The sequence below is a fragment of the Podarcis gaigeae genome (assembly GCF_964106915.1).
Source record: "Podarcis gaigeae genome assembly, chromosome: 8".
Classification (NCBI taxonomy): domain Eukaryota; kingdom Metazoa; phylum Chordata; class Lepidosauria; order Squamata; family Lacertidae; genus Podarcis; species Podarcis gaigeae.
This window is the reverse complement of record NC_139684.1, coordinates 19,879,250-19,894,693: the sequence shown is the minus strand read 5'-3', so window position 1 is coordinate 19,894,693 and position 15,444 is coordinate 19,879,250. Positions and strand designations below refer to the sequence as shown.

General features: G+C 48.2%; 1 protein-coding gene across 4 annotated transcripts in view; it reads left to right on the top strand.

The window, feature by feature from the left end:
• DVL1 (dishevelled segment polarity protein 1) overlaps positions 1-15,444 on the top strand; it is an 88,615-nt gene that overhangs the window by 37,732 nt on the left and 35,439 nt on the right. For all 4 annotated transcript variants that reach the window (XM_083752600.1, XM_083752602.1, XM_083752601.1 and 1 more), the window contains exons 3-4: positions 7,237-7,358; positions 10,200-10,312. In XM_083752600.1, coding sequence (XP_083608726.1) covers positions 7,237-7,358; positions 10,200-10,312 — 235 coding nt within the window. The remainder of the gene's footprint in view (positions 1-7,236; positions 7,359-10,199; positions 10,313-15,444) is intronic.

Here is a 15,444-nt window from a genome sequence, read left to right as displayed (position 1 = left end):
GCAATTTTAGAAACTCAGATTAAATAAGCCAGGCTCCGAATGGCTCCTTAAACCAGGGTTACAGTCACCAACACAAAATCCTTAGTTGCCATTTTGGGGCCAGACGGCTTGAAAGTCGTATTTTTCAATACAACTTCTTGGTTCCTGAAAGTAATTCTGGTTGTGCAGATAAAATGCAACAGATAGAATTCTACAGGATGTGTTGCTAGTGTGTGAAAAAAGTCAAGATCCAAGGATCCCCAGGCATGCACTTCCAGGTGGCGGAGACATCAGGCACCATCCTGGTACCCAGGCATCTTCACTTGGTTGCAAGTGGCCGATAGCCAGGTGCAAAATGCTTAAAATGCAAATTTTGAACACTGATGTGTGGTTTATGGCAATTGCACACAAGGGCTTTGTTGTCTCTGGTACTCCTTGCTTCAGCGGTGGGCAACCTTGTGGTCCTCCAGATGATGCCCAGCTTCCCATCAGCCCCGACCAACATGGCTAATGGTCAGGGATGATGGGAGTTGTAGTCCACCAACTTCTGCGAGAGTCATGGGTTCCTCATCGCTGTTCTGCTTTGAACAAAGGAAGTTGCCTTATTCCAGGCCAGAGGCCCAGCTAGTCCAGGGTCCTGTTCTCACACCATGGCCAATCAAATTCCTCCAGGCATAGCATGAAGGCAACAGCCCTCCCTCACTGTTATAAGAACCTAAAAGGAGCTCTGCTGGATCAGGCCAGTGGCCCATCTAGTCCAGCATCCTGTTCTCACATTGGCCAACCAGATGCCCCAGCCGAAATCCCACAAACAAGACCTGAGCACAACAGCAAATCTCGCCACTTGTGATTCCCTGCAACTGTTATACAGAGGCATCCTGCCCCCGACAGTGGATGCAGAACATCGCCAGTATGGCTAGTAGCCATTGGTAAGCCTTGCATTCTATGAAAGTTCCTGCTGGCATCGTAGAGAACTTCTCCTCCTTCTTCCGCTCAGCACCAAAGACAAAGCCACAACGCCTCCTGTGCTTGAAGGAGTTAGCCTGCCTTCATGGCTCACGGCAAGAAGCATCTGCAACTGAAGATCAGGTTGTCACTGGAGTTTGTGCCTTGCATAGGAGCTGTCTTCCAAGCCATTTTGCAATTTGGACTCCTTGCCCTTGGTTTATTCTCCTCCCTTCGTGTTTTGAAGGACCAAGTGGTTTGCCAGAGGCCGAGTGGCATCCTTCACCCATAGTGGGGCAAATAATAATAATAATAATAATAATAATAATAATAATAATAATAATTTGTGGAATGAAAAGTTATAGGATTTCAGCAGTGAGAATTACAGGACATTCGCTGGCTGGAAACGAAGCAATGTGTCCTCCCTGAAACATTTGCAGGCTCAAACAGCATCGAAAGTGGGATTGTGCACCATTGTGTGCTCAAATAATCACGAATCCACAATAAAGAGGAATTTTGGAGAAAATCTAGGGTTGTCCATGTGACTATTTTCTATAAGAAGACCCAAAACATAATTGGCCCCAGAGCAGCGTCAGGGAGGGAAGATGGAGCCAATGAATGAAATGAAAAGATTAAAACGTTCGCCTAATTCCAGGGGAACTGCTTTTCTCATCTGTCCAAAGCAGTAGCTTGGGGTCAGAAATCAAGATGACATAACGTTTCAGCGCCAAGTTGACTTCTAGAAGAGTGCGCTAGCTTCTGTAGTTAAATTTTAAATTACCCTTTTTAACGATTCACCCGTATGCTGACTTTTTTGGGTATTGCGTAAGTATATTTTCAACCACTTCACGTCATCAGCTTCTTTTTAAAGCTGCTCTGTCAATTACAAATATGTGTGTGTGTGTTTTTTTTTTTAAATCATTATAACATCCCTGCAGAGGACTGCTGTCAGCAATAAAATATCTCAGAGTTGTATCCATTGCTAGTCCTACTCAGAGGAGGTCCATCAACACGTCTTAAGGACAGTCTGGTTTCTTACATTCCACCTCAATCACCAAGATCCTCCGAAGGCCTGCTTTCCGTGGTTTGGTCTTTACTAGGAACTGAGACTTTAGTGGAGCAGGCCCTGCCCTGTGGAACTCCCTGCCAGTGGATCATTGGCAGAGAATCATCCAGGCATGGTGTTTAGGTAGGCTCTTTGCAATCTTTTCAACCATTCAGCATTTATTGGTGTTTTGTTGATTGTAGGGATGCTTTTTTGCTTATTTTACTGCATGTTTTAAACCCCTGGGTGGATATATTTATGAAAGTGCATATTATAAATATTTAAATAAATAACTCGTGTTCATCAATTTCAACAGGTCTACTTTGAGTAGAGCTTAGTTTGACACAGATTTTTTTCTCCTGCGAAGACTGGTGCAGATTGAACTTTGCTTGGTTAGGAGACGCAAGTGTGTGTTCCTAGCCTCTTCCTCTCCCGCTTAAAAACTTGCCCCTTAACTTTCATTTTTGGCACTATTTATATACCCTGCTAAGGGACGCTGCTAATGGTGGCGCTGTGGGTTAAACCACAGAGCCTAGGACTTGCCGATCAGAAGGTTCGCCGTTCGAATCCCCGCAACAGAGTGAGCTCCCGTTGCTCGGTCCCTGCTCCTGCCAACCTAGCAGTTCGAAAGCACAAAGTGCAAGTAGATAAATAGGTACCGCTCCAGCGGGAAGGTAAACGGTGTTTCCGTGTGCTGCTCTGGTTCGCCAGAAGCAGCTTAGTCATGCTGGCCACATGACCTGGAAGCTGTCTGCGGACAAATGCCGGCTCCCTTGGCCAATAAAGCGAGATGAGCACCACAACCCCAGAGTCGGTCACGACTGGACCTAATGGTCCCTTTACCTTTTCCCCAGGGCGGCTTCCAACAGAACACTAAAATACAATAACCTATTAAACATTAAAAGCTTCCCTAAACAGGGCTGCCTTCAGAAATCAAGCAAGATAGTCCTTGGCCCTCAGGCTTAAGGAAAGAAGTGATGGGGAGGGAGGTTTGGGGAAGGCAAACACAGGAACTGGTTCTGATCAGCATGCCGTCTGCACTGGTCTGTGGGGCCAAGTGCCTGGTTCCAAACCCACTTCTAACTGCAACTGCACGCTGCGGTTCAGAGCGAACCATGGTTTGTGAAAAATGCCACAGCAGATGTTAAACATTATTAGCGGCAGTGGCGGGGGGGGGGGGGGGATAAAACAAAATGGACATTCATGTGCAGAAATGGGCAAGGGAGCTGCAGAGAGCTCCTCGTCTCCTAACCATGAGTAGGCGTGCAGCCAGCCAGTGTTATATCTCCACCAGCCCTTAATTCATGATGCTCACCAATAAAAAATTCTGAGATCACAAGCTTTACAGTTCATCTTCCATTGTTTTTCCACCAAGTTCCTGAGCTGTTTGTTAAACCCACTTCTGCATCCTCCTTAACTCTGGAAGTTGGCCTAGCAGGATCGGGACCACCACGCCCTTCCATCACCGAGGGCTCTGTGTGTGTGTGTGTGTGTGTGTGTGCTGTTCATGACCTCCGTTGCCTCTTGATAGCTCCTGAAAAGGCAGCCCCATTTTCTTTCCTCGGACAATCCAGGCCCAGCCACCCTGCTGGGGCCGGCTCTTTTTCCTTGTGAAAAGAATTAAGCTGGCTCGCTGCGTGCTGATTCTGAGAGTAGCCAGGTCGCTGGCTGATGATGGCAGGTTGCGCACAGTGGGTTGACCATTGTAGGCCATTCTGCCTTATTTCCAAGGGAGGCACCGCATTAACGGCGCATCTCTTCCCCGATTGGCTTCCTTGGGATTGACACGGCTCCCGATTGGTTTGCGGTGATGTCATGCTTCATTTTTTCTCCAGCATTCTGATGCCCATTATCAGAGGCGTTTAAAAAACCCAACGATATATACTTCGTCTCCTTTTGTGCACATGGATGCTTAACAGGCCCACTGCCCCATGCGGTTGTGATTTTAATGAAAATATTTTTTAAAAAATCCATTCAACTTTGTATCCGATTGAGAGTCGCCACAGGGAGGGGCCCGCTAAATTTGCTTGGGTAATCCATCACTGGAGTGTCAGTGGCTGGGCGAACACATTGTGGAAATTGTATTTCATTGTAAGAGGTGGGTGAAAGTCTTCATTCAGGAAGGACGTCCAAAACACACATTGCATCAAACTGTGGCTCGCCGTGGGCTGTCGATCATGTTAAGCACCCAGCCCAAAGCAAGCCACATAGAGGGTTTTATCCAACTAAGCTCACATTCACACCATACATTTAAAGTATGATTACCACTTTAAACAGCCGTGGCTTCCCCTGAAGAATTCTGGAACTTGTAGTCTGTTAAGGGTGCTGAGAGTTGTTAGGTGACCCCCCTATTCCCCACACGAAACTACAATTCCCAGAGTTCACTGTGAAGAGGGATTGATTGTTAAACCACTCTGGGAATTGTAGTTCTGTGGGGGGAGTAGGGGGGGTCACCTAACAACTCTCAGCATCCTTAAAAAACTACAACTCCCAGAATTCTGGGGAGAGGGTGAAGACATGGTTGTTTAAACCAGTGTTATAGTGCTTTAAATATATGATGTGAATGTGGCCTAATGTCCCACTTAGAATAAACCAACTGAAATTATTGGTCTTAGGTTAGTCATGGTCAGTATGTCTACTCAGACTAGGACTAGCATTAGGTACAACCAGGAATACAATGAAAAAATGTGAGGTGAATTCTCTATGTGTGTAAAAACTTAGAAATTTGCTTTATATAGTTCACGGCCATTACTCCATTTAGCTCAGTCTTGTCTACACTGACTGGCAGATGCTGTCCAGGATTTGAGGCAGGAGCCTTTCCCCAGCCCTGCCTTTTGAAATAAGAGTATGTTCAGCCCTCAATTTACATGGGCCTTACGTTCCTGGGATCATGCCTGAACCCAAACTGAGTACAGTTGTAACTTGGTTCTCAAGCAGGATGCGTTCCAGGAGTCCGTTTGACATCCGGAACTGTTCGAAAACCAAGATGCGGCTTCCGATTGGCTGCAGGAGTGTCCTGAAGCCAATTGGAAGCCGCAGAAGCCATGCTGGACGTTCAGCTACCAAAAATCGTTTGGAAACCAGAACACTCACTTCCGGTTTTTGATCGTTCGGGAGCCGAAACGTACGAGTTCCAAGGCGTTCGGCAACCAAGGTACGACTGTATAATCAAAACCTATGGGGTTCAATGGTGGGTGGAATTGCCAAAGTCATTTTTCCTGGAACCACATGCCCTTTCCGCCCCTTAAAAAAAATCCACTCATATAAAACTGAATGTGTACAAATTAAATGTGCACAAGTTGCAGGCTTACTGTGAGGATGGAAGGATCGATCAATTTCACTTCTTTCTGTTTCTCCCCCCCCCCCATCTTAAATTCAATCTTAAAGTTCTCCTTTAGCAATTTGCTTTTTTTAAAGTCCTCATTTATTATCCTAATAATTTTGGTTGCAATCTTGCCTAATGCACACTTTTGCAAAGCAATTTCTGTTCATTGTGCATTTTTGTATATATATTTTAGCATTGCAACATTTTTGTTGTGGTTGTTGTTATTTATTAATTACCCGCCCTTCACCTAAGCTTCCAGGGCAGCTTGCAACATGAAAACACAATATTAAAAACATTTTAAAATAGCTTATGATCACAAAAACAGGGTGGGTCCTCAAAATATACACCTCAAAAGCTGGGGTGAAGAGATGCGTTTTCAGCATTCTCCGGAAGAAGTGCAAATCTTGAAGAATGGCGGTGTCTCAGTTTGCACATTGTTTATGAAAGCGCAAATTTGGGAAATTTGGCTCTGCTGGCTGGGGCCGATGGAAGTTGTGGTCCAGCCACATTAGGGGAGTGCCATGTGGGGTTAACCTTGCTTTAAGCTGCCTCAACGCTTTTCGTCCTTCCTCCTCCGCCTTTTTTTGCTCTTGTCGAAAGCAGGCAACGTCAGCAGGAAAAGGTGCCTGTCTTTCTCTCCAAAGCAACAGAATGTGATGTCTTAGAAAAGTTTTTCTTTTTAGTTTCTGAGATGAGCCCAACAGGGAGGAAAGCCACTTGTGTGACTCGTGCACGATCCATCCCTTGATTTTCTCTTTTTAAAAGATTGTACAGCTATTCTCATCAGTGAAAGAGCACCTCGGGGAGGGACAGCCTTTCCTCTTTTCTGTTCCTCCATCTCATCAACCTGCCTCCCTGACTTACCTTTTCCCCATTAACTGTTCCCTTCTGCGTCAGCTACAGGATTGCCAATTTCACCAAGGGCTGGCATAATCTTATTCTTCCCCTGTTTCTCTGATGGCTCTCATTTTGGGAGATGGGCTTGTCTCTGATGAGAAACATATTGCCATTTTAGGCTATTCTAGGGGGAACAAAAGTCTCCATAATTCATGCTTTTTGTGGCTGTCTTGTCTGTGTGATATATTTGTATCCCCATCCCTTCCTGCCCCTTGGCTTTATGCAGTTAGCTTTCCCCCAACGGCTTGCTGTCATCTATGATTTCACTTTGGGAATGGAGCTGGTTGCCGAACGAACTAATTAAAATTGGGGAAATGTGCCAGTCGACAGAAGCTCAGCCCCTCTCCCCTGTTGCAACTTGGTGGCCGGCGGAGGTGGGCATTGGGGTACCTCCCGACTGTCAGTATATTGCGTGTGTGTGTGTGTTCAGGCACATACTAGAACGTTAGGTCTGCATGCTCAAAGTGTTTTGAAGTGCTCTGTAGTCCTAATGCAAGAAATCTAGGTAAAGGTAAAGGGACCCCTGACCATTAGGTCCAGTTGTGACCGACTCTGGGGTTGCGGCGCTCATCTCGCTTTATTGGCCGAGGGAGCCGGCATACAACTTCCGGGTCATGTGCCAGCATGGCGAACCACGGAAACGCTGTTTACCTTCCTGCCGGAGCGGTACCTATTTATCTACTTGCACTTTGACGTGCTTTTGAACTGCTAGGTTGGCAGGAGCAGGGACCGAGGAACGGGAACTCACCCTGTTGCGGGGATTCGAACCGCCGACCTTCTGATCGGCAAGTCCTAGGCTCTGTGGTTTAACCCACAGCACCACCCACATACTTTTTGTTGTTGGGAAATGCATTGCAAAGTGTGGGATGCAATGAAAATCCCACTATAATGCATTGAAAGGTGTGGACTGAACATATGACTAACGGGAAGATGTACAAGCGCTATAAGTGCAATTGAAGAACTGAGACACACGTTGCACTTTGGGTAGTTTAAATGCAAACTGTGCCCCTGCTTCTGACTCCGTCTCCTCTCTTGACTCTTCCAGCTGGTCCTGGCCGAGAGCTCCCATTCGGACGCCGGTTCCCAATGCACCGAGAGCCACACAGATCTTCCTCCTCCCATCGAGAGAACAGGAGGCATCGGAGACTCCCGCCCCCCTTCCTTTCAGTACGGCTCTTTAAAATATATGTATATGAATGTATTTATTAATGCTTTTTCCTCTGCCGCAGAGTGATCTAGGTTCTGCCAAGCTTCTGCTATGGCTGAGAGGTGTACTTTTCCCCCAAAATAAAATTGGAGCTTCCCTTTGCTCTTTTAAGCACACAAAGGCTCTTTAAAAGAGAATATAAATCAATTGTGGGGAACTTGCAGCCTATGGCTTCCCCATTTAGCCCACAAAGCCATTTTGGCCAGGCCATGGAAACCTGCCTATATCTGACATCATATAGGGTGACAACATCATCTGACATTATCTATGATGATGACATCATCTGACGGTATATATGATGACACCACCACCTGAGATTATATATGGTGATGACATTGGGTATGATGTCAAGTGTGGAGCAGGTAAAGAGATGTCTGGGCCAGGTCACAGGTCCCGCAACAGCCCTGCACACACACCCTGAGGGACCAGCTGACAGTCAGCTGGTCAGTGCTTGCAAAGCACCACCCACAGAGCTGCTCAATTCCCAGTAATCAGCTGATAATTCAGCTGACACTGTTGTGTTGTCAGGAGATTGACAGGTGGAGGCGTTCCCTAACCCCGGTATAGACATAAGAATATCCCATCCTTTCAGAAGCCTTCCCTTCTTCATTTCTGCCCGAGTTCCTTATCTGTGTGAGCCTTCCTGACTGGCAGGTGATCATTACTTGAGTTTGGATTATTCATTCCCTGCTGCTTTGCACACTAAATTTGTCCCTCCCCATCCCTACTAAGTCCAGCAACCTGTGGAGGGCCTCAGGTTCCTCTGTTCTTCCTTACAGGCAGAGTAAGAACAGTGCTTGGTTTGCGGGTGTTCTTGTATTGCATTGGTGACTAGAAAAACCACCTGAGTGTCACCCCTTAGAAAACAAAACAGGAGGTTCAGCCTTGCAGAACTGGAAAGTCAAGAGTGCAGAGATTTTGTCCCTTCCTGGGCCATCTCTCCAGCTTTTGCTTTTTCTTCTCCTGGAAAGTGTCACAGCCACTTCTGTGCCTACTTTCTGCCGGCCTGGTGAGGGGCGGGGAAATGGAGGGCTGGTGTTCCTGCTGCTGCTGCCAGGGCTTACTTCTATCCTCTCGTTCTCTTGCTGCCCCCTTGTGGCTCTCCCGTGTCCCAAGCGCCTGGGCAGCTGCCGCCATGTGATCAGCTGGTCTGACTCGTTCTTTGTCTCCCTCTCACACGTCTCTGTTTTCCTGGGAACACAGGGAGCCGCTGGACACCGGTCACTCAGTAGCTCACTGGTGTCTACACTGAACCGTAGCACCTCTTTCAGCTGTTCCCAGCTCTCCTTTGGGGATGGAAGCTGGGTCCTTCTGCATGCTACAGTTCTTCCCTTCAGATACGGGAACCTGAAAGCTGTTTATACCGAATCAGATCATTTTATTTAATGATAATAATCATCCAGCTAGCTCAGTACTGTCTGGCAGCAGCTCTCCTGGGTTTGAGATAGAGGGCATTCCCAGCCCTCCCTAGAGATGCTGGACTTGGGTCCTTCCTCATGCAAAGCAGATAATAGAATCGTAGTGTTGTAGAGTTGGAAGGAACCATGAGGGTCATCTAGTCCAACCCCCTGCAACGCAGGAACCTTTTTGCCCAACATGGGTCTTGAACCCATGACCTTGAGATTAAGAGTCTCGTGCACTACAGATTGAACTACTCTGTCACTGAGCTTCACACCCAGGCTGATTTCTCCCCCCAGTGCAGTATTGACCGCTCTTGGCAGGTAGCAGCTCTGTAGGCCACCTTGCTCATATTTTACATTGGAGGCACCAATGAACTCACGTTTTGGACCTTCTGCCTGCAAACCAATATTCTATCCCAGGCATAGGCAAACTCCGGCCCTCCAGATGTCTGGGACTACAATTCCCATCATCCCTAGCTAACAGGACCAGTTAGGGTCAGGGATGATGGGAATTGTAGTCAGGGATGATGGGATGATGGGAATTGTAGTCCCAAACATCTGGAGGGCCGGAGTTTGCCTATGCCTATTCTATTTTATTCTATTCTATTCTATTCTATTCTATTCTATCCTATCCAGGAAGCTCAAAGTGGCGTACATGGCTTCTCCCCTCTTCTCCATTTTGTCCTCACAGCAGCCTTGTGAGGTAGGTTAGTCTGAGAGATAAGAGTGGCCAGCCCGAGGTCACCCAGTGAGTTTCATAACTGAGTGAGGAGGGGATTTGAACTCTGGTCCTCCCAGGTTCCCATCTACGATTCTTAACCCTTGCACCAAACTGACTACACCAAACGGACTGAATTTTAGATCCGCCCTCTGCAAAAAGAAAAAAGAAAGAAATGCATTTGTTACCATTGTGAAAACTGACCTGCTGCAAACCACTCGCCTTACCCCCACACGTACCAAGTCTACAGGGCTGGCTGCCCAGTCCAGCCTGAAAACAACGCCTGGTCGCTAGATGGCTCTGCTGAGACAGATTGATTGCAGGGTTGGCACCAAGAGAACAACTCTGGTCTTTTTGCATGAGATGGAAAAACAGGGGCCATATCTGTAGGGGTTAGAAAGTCATTTTAGGACTGGGGGAGCTGCAGCATGCTGCATCCCTCGTGGGATATGTATTAAAATATGTTTACCCGCCTATAAGAAACAGCTGCCGTTATCTATCCACACCTGACATGGCACTGTATGGGAAGTACTGTACCGTATCCCCCGACTGAATGCTTTTGAAACCGTTTTGGATCCAATTGCAACAGACACGCAAAATGAATCCCGCTGTGGTTTTGGCAAAACGGTATATGGGCTTGTTTCAAACTCCGGTCACGTCTTGTGCTCTCTTCATTCCTACAGCCCAAACGCCGCAAGCAGCCGAGATGGACTGGACAACGAGACGGGGACAGAGTCTGTCATCAGCCACAGAAGGGACCGACACCGGCGGAGGAACCGAGAGGGCCACGAAGACGGTAAGTTGGCGCTTCCTTGCTTTGTTCTCTTTGAGGGTCCCCTCGGTCGTTGTTGCCAGCTTCTTTTGCAGAGACCGATCTCAAATATTGGCTTGGGGATTTTGCAAAACACAAATGAATTGCATCACACCGGCAAGTATCACATAGCGTTCTGTGGACTGCTTATTTGCACTGCCAAGGACAGGTCAGCTGATAGCACATCACTGCCGGTGCTGCCTGGTTGGCGCTGACCCGGGACATGGCCTTCTTGATGGCAGTTTTCTGTTTTGTGGAATGCCCAGTCAACCCAGTGAGGTGCGTCTGTCTCCCTCATTATTAACGTTCAGGAGGATTGAAGAAACATTCTAGTTCACCCAGGAATTTGACGGCTGGGTGAACGGTTGGGAGATACTGGGGCTGTTAACTTGGGCCTATTAATTTAAACAGGCCTATTCAGAGTCAAACTCCACTGGATACAACTCATTGCTCTTAGCGGTCTTGAAATTATTAGTTGGGAGAGTGTGTTGTTGTTCTCAAATGTTTTAAATACGGCTTTATTTCATTTTTAACAGTATTGTTTTATGTGTTTGCCACCTTGGGCACCTTTGGGAGAAAGGATGGCTTATAAATTATTATTATTATTATTATTATTATTATTATTATTATTATTAGAATGATATATTGCAAGTTCAGTTGTGCTATGGGGGGGGGGGGGAGTTGCAGTGTATATGTGGTGCCCACAACAATTCCATTGGTCTGCAGATGCAACTATGTGCCCGAAGGTTTGCAAGCCCTGATCTGTCTGCCAAGATGTCTGTCTGCCCATGTCTGCCCAGAAGCTTCCATTTTGCTTTACCTTAACGTACTTCCTTTCTTACATTTATTGCCCCCCCTCTTCTCCAGGGAGTTCAGGGTGTGGCATGCACAGTTCTACCCCCTCCTCATTTTATCTTCACAACAACCCTGTGTGGTGGGTTAGGCCGAGAGGCAGTGACTGGCCCAAAGTTGCACCTCCTTTCATGGCTCAGTGAACCCTGGTCCTCGTCCGGCACTCTAACCACTATGCCACACCGGCATGCCAGGGCAGAGAGCAGTGATTGTGGGAAGCATGCCCTGTGTCTGATTCCCACCACAGTGCATTAAGAACTCTGCCCATGCACCTTTTATTCCCTTTCCAGTTTAAGTAGCTGATATTCTGCCTGTCGCTCTGTCAGGACAGTAAGAGCTATTCAGCAGTGGAACGGACTCCCTCAGAAGGTGGTGGACTCTCCTTCCTTGGAGGTTTTTAAGCAGAGATTGGACGGCCATCTGCCAGGGATTCTTCAGCTGCGATTCCTGCCTTGAAGGGGGTTGGGATGACCCTTGGAGTCCCTTCCAGCTACAATTTGATCAGTGGAACTAGTGAAAGGATTCCTGTGGCTGTGGTCTGTTGCATTCTCAACCCTCTTCCCTGTTGTCCGTGTGTGCCGTCCTCTGAAATGCACACATTTGCGTTGACCTTCTGCTGCTTCACCTGCAAAGCAAGGTTCCCAACGACTGCTAACAAAAGATTTATTTTGTCCTCCCCCCCGGCTTGGAGGGAAGTTGGCCTTTTGCGGTTTTCAAAACAGAGCAGGTGGGAGGTTGGACAACAGAGAAATAATTACAGGGTGGGCAGGCAGATGGAGGGGGGAGCGATTGTGGGAAGTGTATGTTGTGTCTCTGTCTCCCACCCTGTGCATTTTCCCTTTTCAGTTTAATTAGTAGATATTCTGTCTGTAGCCCTGTCTGCTTTTTTAACACTGCAAACGAGAGACGCCTTTTGTCCCAGAGACTGAAGTGTGTGTATGTCCCGCCTCCTCTTGAAACAACATGCATGGTTACTGGTTGGAAAAATTGACCAGGTCCCATTAAGAAGGGGGGGGGGGCTTAATTAGGAGCATGGGAGGTCTGTTCTTGGGACCCCTTCCTTGCTAGGACAAAGATTTCTTTTTCTTTTACCACTACCACCACTTCCGTTTGCTAAGGATGAGCAAGAAAAGAGGGACTCAGTTAGGGAGGTAATTAAGAGGAGGGGTTCTCCCCGTCCATCCGTGCTCAGAATGTTTTAAAGTCTCTGCTGTGTGGTGTGTTGTTCGTTGTTTCCACCTCTTCCAAGTGTCAAGTGCTGACGTAATTGTTTGGATGCTGGCAGAATGGCCTGTTCCGTGGGAACCTAGGGAGCTGCCTTCTACAGGCCATCGGTTCGTTTATCTCAGCATTGCCTACACTGACTGGCAGCAGCTCTCCAGGGTTTCTGGCAGGAGGCAGTTTCAGCCCTCTCTGGGACTGGGAAAGTGGAGTAATGCCCTATTATTACATCAATGCCCTGATGCTAAACACACACTCACTCACTCACTTGCTCCATTCTGGAGACCTCCAAGCAAGATCATGGCGGAAAAGGCTCTCGTTGGCTATGTTCCAACTCCAGTATGCCTCTTGAGAAACCAGTTTTGCTGGCGAGCATCGGTGGGAGAGGGACATTGGCCTCTCTTCCAACTTGTGGGCTTTCCAGGGGCACCTGGTTGGGCTGCTGGAACATTAGGCTTCTGTTATGACCTAGCCAGGGCTCTTCTGTACTTTTGAGTCTTGGGTAGCACCTGTTATTCACTTCCTCTAAGTATGGAGGTTCCATTGGGATACCGTGGCTGATAGAGCTGCCCACCATGACTTATCAAAGCACTTGTCGCATCAGATCCGAGTTCCACCTTGCCCAGCACGCTCCTGTCAGCTCCCCTCTGACTTGTGGACACCTCTGCCTTCATTCCTATATAAAGCCAGAGCATTAGGCTGTCCTTCCTAATTAGGCATCACTTGCCAAATGGCCAAGGCTGTGTTTGGCATCTTAATTAACTCGGATTGTCAGTTCAGAACAGAAACGCCTTCCTTGATTTCTCTCTGCCCTGGCCTCTCCGAGGTCCTGCAGGATTCGCACTCAGAAGCATTTCCTTGGCCCCCTCGGGCTGCCTCTGCTTCTTCCGATAAAAGCGACAGAGGCTGCGGTTCAGCCCCAGGAGAGAAATGCCTTGCCTTAATTGTCACGGCGGATCGGAAGGCCCTTTTCTCTGAGAGCCCTGACGGCCTTTTCCGTTCTCTGATGCTGAAGTGTGAGGTGATGAAGGTCAGGCGGCAGAGGAAAGCCTTGGTCATTATCGGGGAAATGTGACTGAAGTCCCCGATTGGTACGGGAGAAGTGGACGCCCCGGAGGCGGAATGATCGCCTGTCTTGCTTTGGAGGGTGGGAAATGTGATGGAGACGTCTCTTGTCTTCACAAAATGAAGGGGCAGCAAAGAAGGCCGAAGGGGCCAAGAAGAAAGGCTGGTTGTGATTCCTCCCATCACAGAATTTGCTTGTTCGGAAGGAACAGTGTTTCAATCCACTCCTGCAGGAGCTTGTGGAGCGGAGTGGTTCAAGGCCCAGACCCAAACCCTCTTTTTGCTTTCAGGCTCAAAAGGTGGTAGAGTGTCCTCCATCAGAGGTTTTTAAAACAGGCATAGGCAAACACGGCCCTCCAGATGTTTTGGGACTACAACTCCCATCATCCCTGACCACTGGTCCTGTTAGCTAGGGATGATGGGAGTTGTAGTCCCAAAACATCTGGAGGGCCGAGTTTGCCTATGCCTGTTTTATTTTTATTTTTTTGTGATTCCTGCATTGCAGGGGGTTGGACTAGACAACCCTTGGGAGAATCCCTCTCAAGCCTACAACTCTATGATTCTAAGCTCATCACGAGTGGCTTGAGGCCAGTCGCCACCTCTCACCCCAACCTGGCTTTCAGGGATATTTGTGAGGATGAGATGGGCAGTTTGAATCAGGAGAGTGGCCTGATCTGAATTGCTTCCCCAGCCTTTGAGTTTCCCTTCCTGTCTGCCCTCTGGATCCTGGCTCCCCTCCATCCTACATGGCTGCTTGTGGGCATGCAAGCGGGCAGCAGTGGTGGCAGTTGCTGGGGAGTGAGCAAAGGCTCATGGCAACAGTGAACAATTTTATTTTATTTTAACACGAGGACCACATTTCATTGGGGGTTATCTGTTGGGGGGCCACAGGGCAGGCTGCAGCTGATGAGAAACCCAGGAAGCTGCCTTGGACCAAGTCTAACCAACCCACCCACCTAGCTCAATGTGGTCTGCTCTGACTGGCAGCGGCTCCCCAGGTTTTCAGACAGGGGTCTCTCCCAGCCCCACGTGGAGGTGCCTTGAGTTGAGCACCTTCTGCATGCAAAGCGAGTGCCCTAACCAGAGCCCTTAAGAGAAATGAACATTGGATGCTGCCTATCACCCACCTAGCTCAGTGCTGTCTGCACTGACTGGCAGCGGCTTTCCAGGGTTTTTAGACTTGGGACATTCCCAGCCTTGCCTGGAGATGCTGGTAATTGAAGCCAGGACCTTCTGCACGCAAAGCAGGTGCTCTGTCTGCTTGCCCTGGCAGTGGGCAGAGCAAAGGTGGGCATAACCTGTTCTCTTTCTCTCTCTCTGGAGCGTCCCTTATCTGGTGACCCCCCCAAAAAAAACCTTGAGTTCCCCACTACCTCTCCTCCTTGCTCTGCACCTTTCCAGGGTAGCCTAACCAGAAGACCACAAAGCCATCTCCTCCCCTCGTCCTCTCACCCTTTCGTCTACTCTAAAGGACACCAATCCCAGACCTCCTCACCTGCCCTCCATATCCTCCATATCCTCCTAAGCTGGGACACCAATCCCAGCCAATCTCCATGCTCTTAGCTATTTTCATCTCCCTTCATAATCCACCCCCTCCAAACCCCTTCTGTTGCAGCCCTCTTGAGCAATTGACACATGCGGCCATGTTTTCCTCAAAGTGCTCAGAAACCAAATGCCGGGGTGCACGGTTGACTCCCTCATGGGCCCTGCGAAAAGTCACAGGATAGTAGACTGCGGATCCTTTTCATTATCTGTGAGTTGGCAAGCCCAGGTTTGTAGGTGGTTGTCAGAGGACTACGACAAAAAACTGGAGCGGAAATCGCCGATGCTCTCATACTTGCCGCATGTCCGGAATGGATGAGTGCGAGTGGCATTTGCTGCTGCTGCTGCTTCCATCTGCGATATGTAATCAATACATTTCCCTCTGCCATTTGCATTGTGTTTCCTTTGCATTGAGATGAAAAGGGTGGAATAACGTA